The sequence below is a fragment of the Chiroxiphia lanceolata genome, chromosome 16 (assembly GCF_009829145.1).
Source record: "Chiroxiphia lanceolata isolate bChiLan1 chromosome 16, bChiLan1.pri, whole genome shotgun sequence".
NCBI lineage: Eukaryota > Metazoa > Chordata > Aves > Passeriformes > Pipridae > Chiroxiphia > Chiroxiphia lanceolata.
Genome location: NC_045652.1, coordinates 8,592,911 through 8,610,185, shown reverse-complemented (window position 1 = coordinate 8,610,185; position 17,275 = coordinate 8,592,911). Strand labels below are relative to the sequence as shown.

At 47.2% G+C, this 17,275-nt stretch overlaps 1 protein-coding gene across 1 annotated transcript; it reads left to right on the top strand.

The window, feature by feature from the left end:
- The first annotated feature begins 9,438 nt into the window (after window positions 1-9,438).
- On the top strand, window positions 9,439-15,318 carry ITPRIPL2 (ITPRIP like 2). Its single transcript, XM_032704316.1, has one exon. It carries the CDS (start codon window positions 9,439-9,441, stop codon window positions 11,617-11,619), a length of 2,181 nt encoding a protein of 726 aa, XP_032560207.1. The 3' UTR covers window positions 11,620-15,318.
- Window positions 15,319-17,275: the final 1,957 nt, after the last annotated feature.

Sequence of the window (17,275 nt, the reverse complement as noted above, 5' to 3'; positions counted from 1 at the left end):
GTTTAGAGGGATAACGCATGAGAAATCAGTTCTCTCTTCTTGGGAGAAGAGCCTTGCAAAGGAAGATGACAGATACACGTGTTTATATACAGACTCTGGAGCTGGCTGTGTTTGCTTATCATTTGTCATAAATGCAGAGTCTTGCAGCACAGAGCACTAGTTCAGCATAAACTGGAACATATGGTCCTCTCCAGCAGATGTGATATGAATCCTAATGCTCACTGGATATTTCAGGCTGGTGACCAGCAAGAGGATTTATCCTGGTAAGCTGGTATGAGTATTCTTGAAGCTTTCTCATGGATTGTTGCTCCATATGGGATTTTTGCATGGATAAGGCAGGAGAAGTATGGCCTGGTTTTCAGCTTGCATCGCTGGCAATTCATAACTGCTGAAGCAGCCACCTGGACCCACCTGATATATTGCTTGGATATGGTGTTGCAAACTTCTGGGATAAAAATGTTTACATGAAGCTACTGCTTTGAAGTGCCCTGAGGAGTGACCTAATAGTTCATTTTTTCTTTCCTACTGACTCATCATTCTCTGTAGCTTTGGTATTTACTAAAAAAAAACCCCAAAAACCTAATCCCAAACATTTCACTTATGACATCTTATAAATCACAGCCAAGAGCAACCAACAGAACAAATTACGTGACCTGGATGTGTTATGAAAACAGCATAAAACCAAGAGAAGTTTAGAAATTTCCTAGAGAATATTTATCCACATTTTAAAAACAGTGATACATTTTCTTGTATCTGGCAATTATTGTTTCACACTCTGCTCTTACTCAGTGTTCACCCTCTTCATCTTGGGCAACACTTACTCATTCCTGAGTTCTCCCACATACCAAGATATTAATCTGCTTCTCATACAAACAGTCAGTGATCTGAAGTTGCTCCAACACACCAGCATGGACTTGATTCAGGTTTTGTTTGCTTTCTTTTTTGTTTGTTTGTTGTTAGGGAGAAAGAATCCCAAGTGGATCAAAGTCTGTGCGGTCTCTGGAGCTGCACCCATGCCCCTACTTCTTGCCCCTGTGTTTAGACTTGCATGCTATGAAGTTTCAGAAGTCGTAGCCATTACCCATCTGTATTTGCCTTAAATCAAGCAACTTCTTAAATAGATTTTAGATTTTGCTTTGTTGGACTTAAGTTGGTTCTGATTTTTCTGTGGGTTTTGCTTTCCTTGGCATCTAAAGTAATTTTATAAGGTGTTGCTGATTTGAATCATTTGGTCATTGGCAAATGCAGCTGTGCCCATTACCTGGCAGTGCTCTGCTTCAGGGCACTACAGGCAGACACAAACTCGGCTCCAAAGGTAACAAATTACAAGTGCAACTATTGTTGTGACAATCAATTTTGATTATTGATGGGTAAGTGAAAGTATCTATGCAAATACACATCAGTGTGTGCTTCTTTATTTATACTATATAGATCTGTTGACCCAAGGAGTGGGCATGTGCCTTTTACTCAGAGACTGTTCACAGAGATAAGAGCTGATACAGTCCTGTTGTGATCACCAGCTCTGAGCTGCATTCGGGGGTGGAGTTGACTGTGCCTGGGTGGGTGACAAGGGCACAGGTGGTGGCTGGAACAGGGCTGTAGTTGGAGCCATTTACATTTAGGAGGGCTACCAAGACCCTTGTACTAGCAACATCTTCAGGTCTTCTGGGTGCTCTCCACTGGCTCTGCCAGGATGCAGAGGGCACACAGGTATATTTATGTCTATCCTGGACTTGAAGTCTTCCAGCCCTTCTTGGTGAGCTGGTGACAAAGGGTGTGCTCACACTGCTGAGCACATGAGCTGGGGTTCCCTGAAGCAGAGGGGAGGTGGTTTGGGTTTCATGGCATCCCAGTGACCTGCAGCATGACTGGAGGCCAGGAGAGGACAACCTGTCTGCCTTTGAGCTTCCCCACACCGGGCCACTATCTTCAGGTGGTTTTTGACCTGGATGGCTTGCCTTCTGCTGATGGATGAAGATGGGCACTAAAACTTAAGTTACCTGTGTTTCTGCTCCCCCCTCTTTCTTTGATCAATGTAAATGGACTTGTTGTAGATGGACTTGTTGGCTGACTGTTTGGGAGATACCTGTTCTTTGTGATAGTCATCTGTTTGTGGAGCTAAATCAGTGCTGTAGGGCATGAGAAGCTGTATACACAGCACAAACCAGAAATGACAGAGGGTACTGGAGGCAAATAATGTCAAGAAAGCCGCTGGTTCAAAATTGCTTACGCAAAGTATTTGGTGTACAAGTTCAAGATAAATGGATAAATGTCCAAAAGTGAATGGCTCATTAAAATGAGGGAAATAAAACCAATGAAGCATTCAATCAACGTGAATAATTCATTGTTCTCTAATATATTTAGGAGTGATATTTAAAATATATGTTTTTATGCTTATAATCATAAACCTGACAAAAAAATTGATCTAGAAAGAGGGTTTATTATTTATTCCAGAGCCAAAGACTGGTGCTGAAATTGTGTGAACTGAAATCTCTTAGTGAATTCAGATGCAACCCTTAGTATTTCATGCTTCTTAAATGTCTAAAAATCTTCCCACAGAGATGAGCTGTTAAAGCTCCCCTCAGATCAGATCCCAGAAAAGCGAGGAGAACAAGGTATGGAAATTTCAAGTGTGTAACTTCCAATATCAAAGTGCTTTCAGAGAGAGCTTGAAATTCATGCAGCCTGAGGCAGCTCTCCCCAAGCCTCTGTCATCTGTCACACTGTGGCAGGAGGCAGAGCAGAGAGAGGGAGGGGAATAGCACATTAATATGAGGACAAAGCCGTGTCATTTAAAGAATTGCAATCTGAGCAGAAGCTTGGTTTTGGGTGGGTAACAGTTCTTTATTTTTCAACTTATGCTCTACATTCTTTGCTCACCATGGTTATCCCTTTCCTCTGCTTCCACGGGGATCAGCAAATCATTGTGGGGGTGACTGGGACGTCTCTGCTCTGTGGTACCACATCCCCAGTCCCTAAAGGGGGTTGCTGCAATGGGTGCAAGTTTCAATTTAACACTACGTGTCTTGTACTGCTCTGCTCCATGCTTTCTCTAAGATTTATGTCCTCCTTTAGTTACAAGCATATTCTTTTCCATTCAGAGAGGACCCAGACGTAAAGATCCCAGAGGCACTGGTGACCCTTCTGCTAAGGAAGGGGCTGGTTCTGGGCATTGAAAGGTGAGCCCAATGCTAATGAGATGTTTGTAGAAGCCCCCAGTGAGGGATCCACTCCCTTGCACTAGTAGGACTTCAGCCTGGTCATGGATTATCTGTTGCCACCACTGCTGAGACAAGTTAACCTTTTACGTTCATTGTTCTCTTCCCCATTTGCAGGTACCACTTTAGAGATGGCAAAGGGAACAGGAGACAACATGTTCTGAAAGTAAAGTAAGAAATAACATGCAGCTGTGAACCAGCTTGTTGTAAAGGCAATTTGGGCTTGACCCCAGTCTCCCTTAGGGAAGCCTGTGCCATTCCTGTTGTTTCAGTGAGTTTGCTTTGTGTTTGTACCTATGTGAGATGAGAGCAACTTGTATTTTACAGTTCCAGGGAGCAAATGTGATACCTTCTGTATTGTAATTTAAAAAAATAGATTTAAATTGAATTAGGTAGAATATGAAGGATGCTCCCACCTCTGATCAAGTGGTTGGCACTGTGGTAATAAGGAAACCTATGACACCAGATGTAAAAATAGCTGTCATTTAATGAGCTCATCTGAATGGCTTTGAACAAAGATGGGAATATGCTGCACTTGCTCTCTTGCTAATGAAGTAATTGTGTTGCTTTGCATTGATCTGTGGAAAGTTTTATCTTAGTTAAAAGGGTACAGCCTGAGAAATTGGTGTTGAGGGATGCTGGGAAGAGATCAAGATTAGCCATCCTGGTGAGATTTCAGGCTCCACCACTGTGATGCTCAACGCCTCACAGGGCAGCCCAGCAGGTAAAGAGTTTCCTTTGAAGCAGGAAGATTACATGACTGAGGCTGATTTTTAGGTGTGATTTAAACAACTGCAGTTGCAGACATCTATACCAGGCACTGTGCTGCAAGGTTTTCTTTTACACCAGTGATGAGCAGTGCCTGCAGCATCCCCCCAGCATCTTTGCACCCAAATCAGGTGGGCCAGAGCAGTGCAGAGGACACTGCCCTGCGTGGGCTGATGTTGCTGGGATGATCCTTCATGATGGAGATGCTCCCAGCTGGAGATTGCTGCCAGGCTCCATGTGTGGGTGTGAAGTGAAACCTTGAAACCTCCCTGAGCCCAAGGACCTCTGCTAATGTCCCTCTGGGAATGCAAGGGTGAAAAACTGTGCTGGTTTGGGTCCTTTGATCAGTTTTAGATTGCTTTTCCTTCTCCACAGGCCACTTTCCTTTTAAGCCATTAGCTTTTTCCTTCTCTGTCCTTGACAGGATGATGTAAGGGTCTAGGACAAGGCTTCCTAGAGCTATGACTGCCCTCCAGCCTGGCAGACTGGGTGCTGTGAGCGAGAGCATCAGCTTTTCCCACTGTAATTGTCAAGTGCTGATAAGCTGATTTCCCTGGACAGATCCTCCCTCACTCCTACACTGTATTTTCCCTCCTTTTCCCTGGGTGGGTGATCCAGCCCAGGCTCATCAGGAGGAGTGTCAGCTGAGCCGGGATCATCTCATTATGTGAGGCTGTAAGCTGATAACAGAGCTCGTTCCCTGTTGTGCACTTACCTTTGGTTCTGCAGGGTGTATCTCAATGCTTTGTGCCTAAGCTTCTTTTGCAGCTCGCTGCTGCAGGTTGTTTGTCAGGCACAAAACCCCTTCTCTAATTTCATGGCAAGCTTAGGGGTACACAAGTCCAAAGCTGAAAGGCGGGGAGGCCAGGCAGGCTCACGGCTGGGACCCAGTAATGAGAGTCACTGGAGGGGAGGGGGGCAGCTGCTGCCATTCTGCTGTTCTTTAGAAACCATCAGTGACACTGCCACAGCACTGTTGAAACCAGCAGGACAAGCCTGATGTCTCTAACTCTCTTGCACTGGTTATGAAAAACAGAAATGGCAAAACAACCCCAAACTGGTATAAGGAAACTGTTACAATCCTCATTTAAATTACTCTCCTTTAATCAGCACATTAGGGCTCAGCTATGTGATCACTTTTTATTAGTTTAGCAAGTTATAGTGCAAATACAAATTTCAGTGACTTACCATTAATTAAGCTAAATTATTTCAGTCAGTGATTAAATTTACATTTCAACACACACAAATGCGTCCGGATTTAATTAGATTGGCATTAAACTGTTTTTTATCGAATTGGTTTAACACAAGCATGTGCAAGGTTTGGCTCTATCTGATGCTTTTTAAGCCTGGGGATTCCGTGTTGGGGGTTCTCAGACCCACAAGTTCTGCTGAGCCCTGGGGGTGGTGGGGGAAGGGAAGGGTTGAGCAGTCTCCTGCATGGGGAAGGTGACACACACTGGGGCCTTGTCACCAGCACAGTGTGATCACCTCCTCTGCTGCCCTAGGAGAGCTACAAGGGCTTGTTAGCTGGAGTGTTTAGATACAGCACTGGAAGCTATACCTCAGCATGACTGTTGTCATTCAAATGTGGATCACATCAAATACTGAACTTAAAGTGCCTTTGCAAGACTTACGGTCTTGACCTGAAGAGTTGTCATGTTTCCATTTTCAGTGTAAAAAACATTCACAGTTACTGCTGATCCCCTTTCCATATGATGGTTGTATACTTGCATTCTTCTTGCTGAAAGATGTTTCCTTTCTCTGATGCTGTAGTTGGATTTCTTCACAACATGAGCCACTGTGTCAGCTTTCTGGAGAACATGGGATGGCAGTTTGCCACGGTCACAGCTTGTCAGACAGAACTCAGCATCCCAACTGACACTGATGTACATAGGCTGGTGCATTTTTTCCTGTTTCATTGCTTAGCTGGAAACATATAGACATGGCTTCCTGAATGCTGGAGTAATGGGAAAGTATAAATGCCCTGCTCACACAAGTTTTTATGCAAAAAAGTAGTCCTTGAGGCTTTTCAAATGATATGGGGCAAGCTGGAAATGAACCAGCTGATGCTGGTACTGATACCAGCACAGAACCAGGGTATTTCTGTTTGTGATAAGGACGAGCTTGGGCAAGAGGTTGTTGTATGAGTTACTCAGGAAGCCATCCTTCTACAGCAAGGAAATCCTGTATTGGGCTGTATGTGATTTATAGCAGCCTGGGCTGCTTGCAGGCTCTCAGATTAAGAAGTGCTACACCCTGCTGATAGCTAGTGAGCAAACAGACTGGCAGAGGTGGCAAGAACATCCCACTTACTAAACAGAAAATGTTTTAAGAGGGAATGTGCACTAACACCCCTACTCCCAAAACTCCTCCATGTCCATGTATGTGCTTTGGAGGTTTGGCTCTCCTCAGTCCTGGATTGCTGAGTCTCCTCATCTGTTAGTGGTAGCAAGAACACCCTTGCCTGTTCTCCCATCCCCTGCTGCTGTGACTGGCAGAGATTCATTAGTCCACAATAAAAGATGGATTCATGTCTGCCTGATGCTGTTGGTTTGCATGGTAGTTAATAGTATCCCATAAAACCTGGAGTCGGAGTCAGATGAATGGCAGGCAAAGAATGTTTATTATGATCATGGCATCTCCCTGGCAGGACCACCCAGTGGGCTGGGGGAGAGATGTGCTGGCAACTTTGCTTTCAGAGGAAATCATTAAAAGAGTAATCACTGGAGCATGAAGTTGAGTGACAGATCTTGTATTTTTTTGTAATCAATTATTCTACTTTTCTGCTATAGTCCATTTAATAGAGCACTATAAGAAGTTGGAGGTATAACCCGCTTGCTGTAGAAGTGCAGCTGTACATCACTGGTGCTGGAAGGGATCCCCACATATTTCCTCCTGCACCTGCAACAGACCACATGCAGCTTTGGTTCACCAGGGCAGATACCAACCTGGGATAGCTGGGAGAAAGCCTAAGGCTTGTGTCTCAGGTAGAACATGGAAACACCAGACAAATGTCGTCACCTGTCCGTGTCTTGTGTCTTTCTGCCACTTTCTTCTATCTACTTGGATGGTGCAGACTGTTCTGCCCACATCTGACAGTGTCTGGCATACTGTAGCATGAACAGATCAGTCACACAGATGTGACTGATGAAATACTGCCAGCTGTGGGGAAACTTTAATGGATGCTCTAACCCAGTGATTTCTTTTGCCTCTGCAAATCTGCCCCACAGCTATCATGCATATCATATATACTGGGATATCTATTTTTAGCTCAGGCTTGTTTGAGAATAACATTATTCCTTATTTAGTGAACAGGATATCCTGGATATGGGACATTCTGAAGCGAGTGTTTAGATAACATCAATTTAAACAATGGGTGATTTAAACAATGGTAGTAAAAATTGATGTTATGAATTCTCTCTGGTCACGATTTTGAGGTCAGGGTTATTAGTGTACAACCTATTATTTTTCTTGAGTACGCAATTGCTATTAAAAACTTTATAAAGCTGAGCACCTCTGTGATGTCTCCCACCTCTGATGTACTGAGCATTTTGACCAGAGACCCACCCTGTGCTCAGGGAGACATGAAGCAGCCAAGCCTCGAAAAATAGGCTGTTGGCCACCTTTTATCAGCCTCAGGTTCTACAGCTCTCATCTTGCATCTGGCTGAGGAGGTGGGAAGGGACCCACTGGTAATTTAAACAGCAGTAGTAAAAATCAGTGTTGTGGATTCATGATTTTGAGATCATGATTATTTGTGTACAACCCATCACTCTGCAGCCTAAGAGAGCCTGCCTCAGCAGCATCTGGGCACGTAGGAGCCTGTGCTGAGCTGGTGTTTGCACTGGCAGGCCTGGTGTGACTGGTCACACACTTTTGGCCAGCTGGCCCTGGGGCCTGTCCCACTGGCTGGGGTGACATCTGCATTTCCTCCCACCCATGGGGCCCACAGCTGGCTGGGAAGCTGCAGCATTTCCCTGTACACAGGTCCCAGAGGGATAACTGCTGTGCTGCTCGGCTCTAGGTCACCCCGTGGGCAGGCACAAAGGGCTGTGCCAGCTCCTGCATATGTAGCTGTCTGTCTCCTGAGCGTGGCCGTGCAGCTAATCAAATCAACCCTGCGTGAAAAGAGAGTGCAGGCTGTCTTCAAAAATCGGTGTGCCTGGAGCAAGGCCTGAAGGCATGTGAAATACACTGGGCTTGAGGGTGTAAAAAAGCACAGGCTAGTAAAAATTGAATGCATGGGCCAAGGGTTCAGAGTTCAACAGTATTTTCAGTTGAAACATCTCGAAGGATTGGTTTAACACCAGCACAGCTGTGGGTTTTTTAAACAGTTTGGGGGTGCAGAACAAAGTGAAGTGAGGGGTCACAGGCAATAAGCAGCACAATGAATGTTTTTGTTCCCTTGTTCTTCCCAAATGGCTTTGTGAAGAAATATAGGAAAACATGAAACAAGGAGTGGGGAAGAAAAACGCTTTTCACTTCCTGTTTTTTTTTTCCCCCTAAGATATGACTGTTGAGGAATGACATTTCTGAGTAGCGAGGCTGTGGACTCAGCTGCCTGCAGCTGTCAGAAAACATGCTTTTGGTTGTGGGGCATGGACTACTGTACTGGCTGAGATGTTATAAAATTGCCTACAGTTTCTTACCTTTACATCTGCTTTATTTTTAATTTAAAAAAATCCTCAAACTCCTGATTGTAAGTCCAAGAGTCAGATTTGGAGTGGTTAGGACATCTCTTTGTATTTCTCAAGTGTACTCTTGACTCCCACCCTAGTTTTGTTGCCTGTGAATTAATTCGTGTTGCTTGACCTTGATTACCCAGTTTGACTTTGTGTGCAGCATCTTGGCTGTAAAACATAAGCTACTTTTGGTGAAGTATGATTTTTATGTACTTGAAGTCATATTTTGTATCCTACAAAGACAAATTGCATAACCAAACATTTGTACAGCCTCTCTCTCGATTCTCTGACTGGTCCTTTGTTACAGCATTTTCAGCTTATTGGGTTCAGTCTCTTGTGTTCAAGCACTGCTTCTTCACCTTCGTAGGGCCACTTAGTGCCAGTGTGCAGATGCAGCAAGTTTCAGTAATGCAGTAAGAACATGACCACCTGAAATTAAACCACAGAATGCTTACACAGATGGTTCTTAAACTTCAGCAAACAGCTTCAAAACTCAGTAAATGTTTATTAACCAAGCAGAAGCTGAGGATGATGATCCTGTCCCCATCAACATTTGAGACTGAGTTTCACATACTTCCAGAAAAATATGTGTTTTAAAATGATCTCAGGTATCTGTGCAGATATATCCCAGGGCTATTTCTTCCCTTTTAGTTTGTTAATATCTGAATATTTGGGCACAAGGTAAAAAACTCAAGGCTTTTGAACGTTTTTGACTGCAAGCAACTGTTAGTAAGGCAGCAGCCCATCCCCACCCTGGTACACTGGCAGTAATGGCTTTGCTGTCCCTTTGGCACCGAATCCCTCAGGCAGAGCTGGGAACCGGAGAGTCTCCCCTGCAGCGGGACAGGCATGTTAACACTTTTTATTTGAGGGAAAACGTGCAACGTGGAGCTCGTGCCCCGGCACCGCAGCGCGGGCAGCAGCGCTCCCCGCCACCCGCTGTGCCCCGGTGCGGGGGTACAGAAACGCCCCGTTCCACACCAGAACACCCCGCGGCGCCGTGTGGCGCTGAGGGGGGCACGGAACCGCGTGCCCGGTGCTCCCGGAGCGGCTCTCGCTCCGCTTTCGGGGTCGCCGGGGGCAGCCGGGGCTCGGCGGGCCCGGAGCGGCGGCGAGAAGGCGGGAAACGGCGACCTCGCGGGCGGCCCCCGCCGCTCCCCGCCCCGGGCCGGCCCCCGTCGGACAACGCCCCCGGCCCTCGGGCCGCCGCCCGCGGCATTTCCTCTGAGCTCAGCCGGCGGCTGACGCGGGGCCGCGTCCGTCGGAAGAGGAAGCCCGGCAGCGGCGCGGCGGCCGGGGCAGGCAGGGGCGCGGCGGGGCCGGGGGCAGCAGCGGCGCGGCCCGCACTGGGGGCGGCCGGGGCGGCGGAGGAGGAGGGGGCCGGCGGGGGCGGGCGCTCCCCGCCTGCGGGGCCGGGCGGCAGCTCCCCCCGCGGCCCGAGCCCCCGCCGCGCCCTGCCCGCCTCCCCCCTCAGCGTGCGCGGCTTCTGGCCGCTGCTCACCGCGCTCTGCACCGCGCTCCTCTGCCTCTACCAGGCGCTGCGCGGCGGCGCAGCCGGCGAGGGCGCGGGGGACGCGGCGGGGACGGAGGAGGCGGCGGGGTCCGGGGTGCCGCTGCTGAAGGGCTCGGCGCTGCTGCTCCTGGGCTGCCTGCTCGCCCGGTGCTGCGGCGCGGCGGGCGGCGGCCCCCGGCGCGGCGGGGCGCGGTGGGCGGCGGGGGCGCGGCGCGGGGCCCTGGAGCGGTTCCACGAGCGGCAGCTGCGGGTGTCCCCGCACGTGCTGGGGCACAGCAAGGCGCACGTCGGGCGGGTGGTGGCCGAGCTGGTCCGCGCCGCCAAGGCGCAGGGGCTGCAGCCCGGTCCGCTCGCCCTCAGCCTGCGCGGGGACTTCGTGCGCATCGGCAGCGCCTACGAGCAGCACAAGGTGCGCAGCCCCGACTGCTTCGACATCCTGGTGCCCCTGCGGCTGCCGCCGCACCTGGAGCCGCAGCCGCGCTGCGCCCCCGGGCTGGGGCCGCGCGGCGCCTTCGTGTGCGGCCTGCGGGCGAGGGACGGCTGGTCACGGCGCTGCCGGCCCTTCGCCGAGGGCTTCTGCGTGGAGCTGCAGGGCCGCAGCCACCTCTCCTCGGGGCTGGTGCTGCGCTGGTTCCAGGGCCACCTGCAGCGCTGCCTGGGCGCCGTGCGGTACCGGCTGCAGGAGCGCTGCCGCATCAGCCTCTCGGCCTGCCCCGGGCACCCACCCACGCTGCACATCCTGCCCTGCTCCGACTACGTCTGCTGCCACATCTCCATGGCCGTGCGCCTCATCCCGGCCATCCCTCTCGGCGACGCTCTCTACCTCACAGCCCTGCCGCCCCAGAGCCCCCCGGGCCCCCCGGCCCCCGAGGCTCTCTGGGGCCTCAACGCCTCGCGGCAGGAGCAGCGTCTGCTGGGCTGGCTGAAGGAACAGGCCCCGGCCTCCTCCTGCCACCTCAAGTGCCTGCAGATCCTCAAGGGCCTGCGGGACCTCCGCGGGCAGGGCCTGGAGGAGCCCTTCTGCTCCCAGTGGGGCCGAGTGCTCTCCTCCTACGTCCTGAAGACGGCCCTCTTCTCTGTGCTGCTGCAGGGGCCCTTGGAGGCCTGGGATGAGCGGTTCCTGGTGGAGCGGCTGGAGGACCTGGTGCTGTACCTCAGGGACTGCCTGCGCAAGCAGGTGCTGATGGATTTCTTCCTGGGCAACACCAGCATCCCCGAGGCTGTGGCGCTGCCCCGGTTCCTCAAGGAAGCCACCCCTGTGAACTTGCTGGCTGCCTTCGACGGGCCCACACTGGACCTTGTGGCCTTCCAGCTGATCAGCACCTGGATCCAGGCCCCACACATCATCAGGATGTACAGCAATCCCCGGTACTTGCGGCCAGTGCCCACCCCGTGCCGGCACATCGCTGAGGCCAAGCAGGAGCCGCTGGCAGAGTGAGCCGGTGTCACCCGTGGACCCTTCCAGGGCAATGCACAATCCCAGCCCACTGGTCCTTCAAGAGCCTGAGGAAGGTGGGACCTGATTAAATGTGGTTCTGTGGATTTGTCCCTGACCTGAGAAAACTTGGAATCCGGAGACCAAGACTGAAATTGTGATTCTTGTTGTTCAGTCTCATTGGTTGTACGTGGGAAAATTGTGACATTTCTGGGGAAGTGCCTTAGCGGAGAAGTCTTGTGTTCAGTTGACTTGTTTGCAAACTAACAGGCTCAAACTGATCTTTTTAGAAAGCCACTTTAACTTTTTGTCTTAGTGGCAAAATTGACGTTTTTTTTGAGATTTGCCTTTTATGACAGAAAATCCGTTTGGGATTTAAAAATCCTGGAAGTGCAAACAACCCCCCTTCAGCATAGCAAGACGCTCTTAAAATGCGATGAGCACTGGAGCATGGGTGTGGATCACAGCTAGAAATGCTCAATGCCATGCTTTAAATTTCCTGTGTAATAGAGCACATCGTGCTGAATAGAAATATAACACGTTAGTGTAAAATTGAGGGAAGAAATGAAGCCTCTCTGATAACAGTATAAGAATCTAGTTGCACATTGCTGTGTTCAAGTGAAGGTTGTAACAAAGGATTAAAATAGAGATAAAAGGAAACAAATAGCACTTTATTTTCACAAAGGCCTTATTTTTAGGGTAATTGGCTGCACTAAATATTGCTATGGAGGAGGCATTAGTATTTTGTTAAAGGAGTGGTATTTGAATCATCCTAAGGACAACCTTTGAAAGAAATACTCTGATGTTCATTCGTGGGTTCTAGTTGAGTTTTATTGTTTGTTCCTGTATTCAAGTATTATTTTCTTAGGATTTGCTTTACCTCAAGGACCAACAACAAAACTAAGAAACTCTGTACTATTTTTTGGAACAAACCTGAAAGCAGTCCAAATCTCAGTGCCAAAGCTGACTGCTGCACCCTCCTGCTCCCTGGTAGGAGTTTGGTGGGATTTTTGGATAACTGCCTAACCAGTTGTCTGATTGTGTCAGTGTTTGAACCAAATAACCTGATGGGATTTTTTAGTGCTGTGCCATAGCAAATCGTTATTTTATTATGGGGAGGAGGAAGCAAAATACTTCAGGGTACTTCAAAATTATTTAGTACTAATTCGTGGTACAATGGCAGTCTTAGACTATGGATTCTGGTGTCCTTTAAGTATAAACATCAGGCAGATGTTTCTGCTTCTTGCCTGGTTATGTCCCAGTTCTGGAATAACCTGTTGAGCTGTAATGCAGCCAGCTTTGCAAATATCCTTAGCTCCCAGAGCAGGTACCTGCTGTATGGGAACCTGATGTGCCAGGGTGTCAGCAAAGTCAGAATTTCAAATCCTTGCTTTATTTGGTCACCTGCTCAAGTATTTGATGTATTAAGGGCCAAAATGTGTTGCTGAATTGCTGGTGTGTAGGAGTGTGTGTGTTATTACTCATTACTGTGTCCTAGGTAAGCACTCTGAAATGAATTATGAAGGACCAAGTGTAACTTCTGGGAAGCTTTAGGATAACTTGAAGTTACTAATCTGCTCCTGCTCTCCCTGATGTACCAGTGTGACTTATTCACAGTTCTGTACATCAGAGCACAAAACAAACATTTTCAAAATCTATGAAGCTTTATAAAAATCTATTTTTCTACATGGAAACACTCCCTAGGCATATGTTTGCCTACTTCTGTCTATTTTTTTAACTGCTCTTGCAGCCTTATTTTCAGGTAATTATAGCCTTAGGTCACACCCGCAAGCTGGGTTATTTTTGTATTTGAAGCACTGTGCTTCCCTCTACAAATACAGATAGTGTATTTATAGGTAGTATTGATCAAATGTTCTTTGCACATGGTATTTAAGACTAAGTCAGCTACCTTGGTATTTCCGGGTTTTTTTTGGTAGCAGACCGTGATATGTTCTATTTTTCCAGACTTGTGTTAGTTGGTATTTAAAATAAGATGCAGTTCTGCAATCAAAGCCATTGAATCTCTTGCCCAAAGAAGAACCAGACGGCCAGTCCAGGTTATTGTGGCTGCCTGAACTCATGACATAAAAACCCTCTGGCTGTTAATTCTGGCATCATGACCACTTCAATCAGCTGTCTGTCAGTTCACATCACTGCATCCCTGTCTCTCTCTGGAAAGGCAGATGCACATTTTTTTAGTATTGCCACAATACAGGAAAATCTGAAATAGATTTGGGAAGGACTTTCTCGCTAAAATGTAGTAAGACCAGGAAAAAAAAATTGCATTGGAAAATGCATGACAGAGATGGTGGAGAATGTAAATAGTTTAGAAAATGAAAGTTGGGCTGAGGGGTGAGTGAGGATGATGGTAAACTCTTGGTGAAGACATGCTGCAAACAAGCCAAAGGACATGGGGTAAAATTGGAGGAGAGCCATTGAAAGCAAGCAGATTTGGAGTGTAGGGAAAAGAGATTTAAGTGGGGTTTGCTTTTGACAGTGTTTCCAAGGCAGTTGAATCAGGATGAAAAGTGAGGCAAACCCTCAGTTTATTGGCCATGCAGGCAGATCTTCAGTGTGAGGTTTTGCTCAGAACGACATTTTTGAGTTTGTGATGGGTGGTGATGGGAGAAAAATGCATATGTTTGCTTTCACCTTAGGCTTGGGTGAGCTTCCTTGAAGAGAGAGGGCATCCTGCCATAAGGCAATGCGTGTGCAGGTGGTGAGAGGTCTGAGAAAATCTCTTAGATTGGATTAACTTGCGTCTCAGTTGTACAACTGAGATATTAAATGTATTTTTCTTGTCTGCTATAAAGCGTGCATTCATGAATACGATTGACAAAAGGAGCTGATAAAAGCTGGGTTCTGTTCCAGTATTCATCTTACTCCACAGCAGATTGACAGCACTGGTACCTGCAGCGTGCTGGAGCTGTCAGATGGCCTTATCTGCAAGGAGGTGTAAAGAGAACTTGACCCATAGGAGTAATCCTGTGAGCCTTTTGCCTTCTTCCTCCTCTCCCAGCCCATGGATACTGCACACAGAACGAGGTTACGAATACCTGTTTGTTAAGGTTGTAGCTGTTATAATGTACCATAGATTCAGTGTGGTTCCCTCTGTGTGTGTGAACTGAAACACAAACACAGAAGAAAGAGCATGTTATTTACCCCTAATGTGGGTTCTTGGTTCTCTTACCTGCAATCTAATTTTGCAAAGACTGTGCAAATGAAGTTGATTTTATTGAACATTTATTGGGAAGAGGAGTCACACCTGAAAGAGAACAAGTTTAGTTACAGTACCAAAATTCATATATATGATTTCATTTTGTATTGAAAAATGCTTTGTATTTCTCAAAGGCATTATTATATTTTATCTGACCAAATATCTTGCAAACATTCCTCTTGATTTTGAATCTCTGCAGAGTAATGTAAATTTTAAGTGTCTGTTTGTAATGGACATTCTTGGTACAACTATTTTTTGCTGGTTAATCATAAGACCAAAGATTAAACTGAAGTGTTCAGCTGCTATTGTTTTGGTTTATTTTAAAGTGTTTATAGGCTCAAAGTGTCAGCCCATTTTAATGAAAACATTTATAAATTCATTTCCTATTTAATGCCAAAATACATTTGCACTTTTATTGTTTCCATAAAAAGCTGGTGGTTTTGCTTGAATATTTCACTATAGTAATAAACAGCTGTGTTAAAGCACCTATGCCTCAAGATTTAAATTCCTTGTTGTCTTTTTTTCAGTAAAAGATACCTGCAGCCACAGAACTGTGATTGGCAGGTTTATGTGCTCTTTGGGAGGAGACTACTAAAGTGGCAAAACCATGGGAAAGCAGGAAGTCCACACCTTGGGAGTTGTGCAGAGGAATGTGGGAGGAGAGCCAGAAGACAGGAGAGCACGGCTGGCACCATCTGTGGTGTTGCTGACTCGTGAAATGCAGCACGTTGGGGTTTGGGGTTGTCCTGCTCAGAGGTTAAGGAGGATTCAGTCCTTGTTTCTCTGGCTCCACTTTTAGGTTGCTGCAAATATGCTTTTTCTGGTGCTTAATAAAAAGCTAGGACTCGGTTTCACAGTACCTGTGTGATCCCTTCAGCGTGGCACGTACAGACACATCTCTGTTCCAAGCTGTGTAGGTCGTGCTTTATTAAATATGAAAAACGTCCTTCTGGAGCCAGCAGGAGTTCTGGTGATGGGCCAGCAAGTTACCTGCCCTTTGTTAGTCTTTGGTAAGATGCTAGAACTGTACACTTAGAGCTTGTGCTGATGTTCCCTATTAAAGAATGAAATAACAGCAAGACCCTGAGCTTTTTAATCATTGAGTCAAAGCAGGCTGAAAATAACTATTGCCAGGTCTTTGTGTACCTGCCTTTGCCTCCCAGGGAGTAGCTTCTGTGAGAGGGGCAGCAGTTGCTGGCACAGTGCTGAGGCAGCCCAGCACTTCCCGCTGGCAGAGACTGGAAAAATGTCATTCCTTTAGTGTCAACACTCAGACACCCAAGTCAGCGTGGTGGAAATGTATTTAGAACATTACCTCTAATAACATTATCTCTTATTAATGGCTTCCTTTAAAAGCAATAACCATCCTCTGGTCTCCATTCATTCCTTGCTCTGAAGTATTTCTCTGTTTGAAGCCTGAGTTTCTATTCGGCAGAAAATCATTAAAGGAAACACAGGCCTTTCCTCTCATGATAAATCTGTTAACAAAAAATTAACTGGCCTAAGGACTTGCATGCTTGATGTTTAAAGAAAAGCCTGTTTGCATCCAACTCTTTGGATAAATTGTTTAAAATCTTTCCATCCCTGTGCAAATACATCCCTTGTAATGCAGCCAAGGTCAGTAGTGAATTGCTGATTAAATACCTCTAATGCAAGTTAAAGCTGCCTGGAAGGGAAGGGACTCTTATTTGTGCATCCCATTTTCATAAGGCTCCAAAGGAGTTCAGACATGAGAAATTTGCTGTTCCAGGCTGGTTTGTTTCCTGTGTCACCTCTGTAAATGTGTGCCTGGTGAATCTTCCCTGAGGTGAGTGACACACATCTGAGTTGCCAGCAGAAGAGCAGCCAGCCCCGCTTTCGTTGGGCCAACAGCACTAGGAAGCTGGTGGTCAATGTAGGGGCAAGGACTAGCACCCCTCAGAGCACAAGGATTTGCCTTCAGTGCTTGCTGATGCTTCGGAGCAGTGCTGTGCTTACTCGAGGGGTTAGAGTAGCTCCCAGCTCTAAAATAAGCAGGATATGGAGGGCTGACCACGGGTAGATCTGCCTGAGGTAACCATTTGGGATGCCGGGTTAAGAGACTACCTCTGCTCTGGTGCGTGTGCCTGCAGTGTCCTATTTTAAATAGCTAACCAAGAATTGGCATGTTTGCAGCTGCTTTGTAAGAGATTCAAAGCACTGTAATACTCATCAGCAAGAGAGCTATAGGTACTGTGTGTTCTGTGGCTGTAAGCAGCCTGTGGATTCAAGTAACAATTTCTATGCAAAATGCTTAAAGGTTGTTACAAATGCATACATCAAATGTCACCGTGTTCCAGTCTGTGTTAAAGAAGCCTTATTTTTTTCCTTTTAAAGGACAGCAGTGCTGATTCAGAGACTTGGAAAATTTCTGTCTACTCCAGTTACAGGCTGCTTTTATTGAGAACCCTGGGAGTTTCCCCC

What these genes read in the sequence shown, in the direction of transcription:
- ITPRIPL2 (XM_032704316.1), top strand. Translation starts at nt 9,439, where the DNA reads ATGGCTTTGCTGTCCCTTTGGCACCGAATCCCTCAGGCAGAGCTGGGA.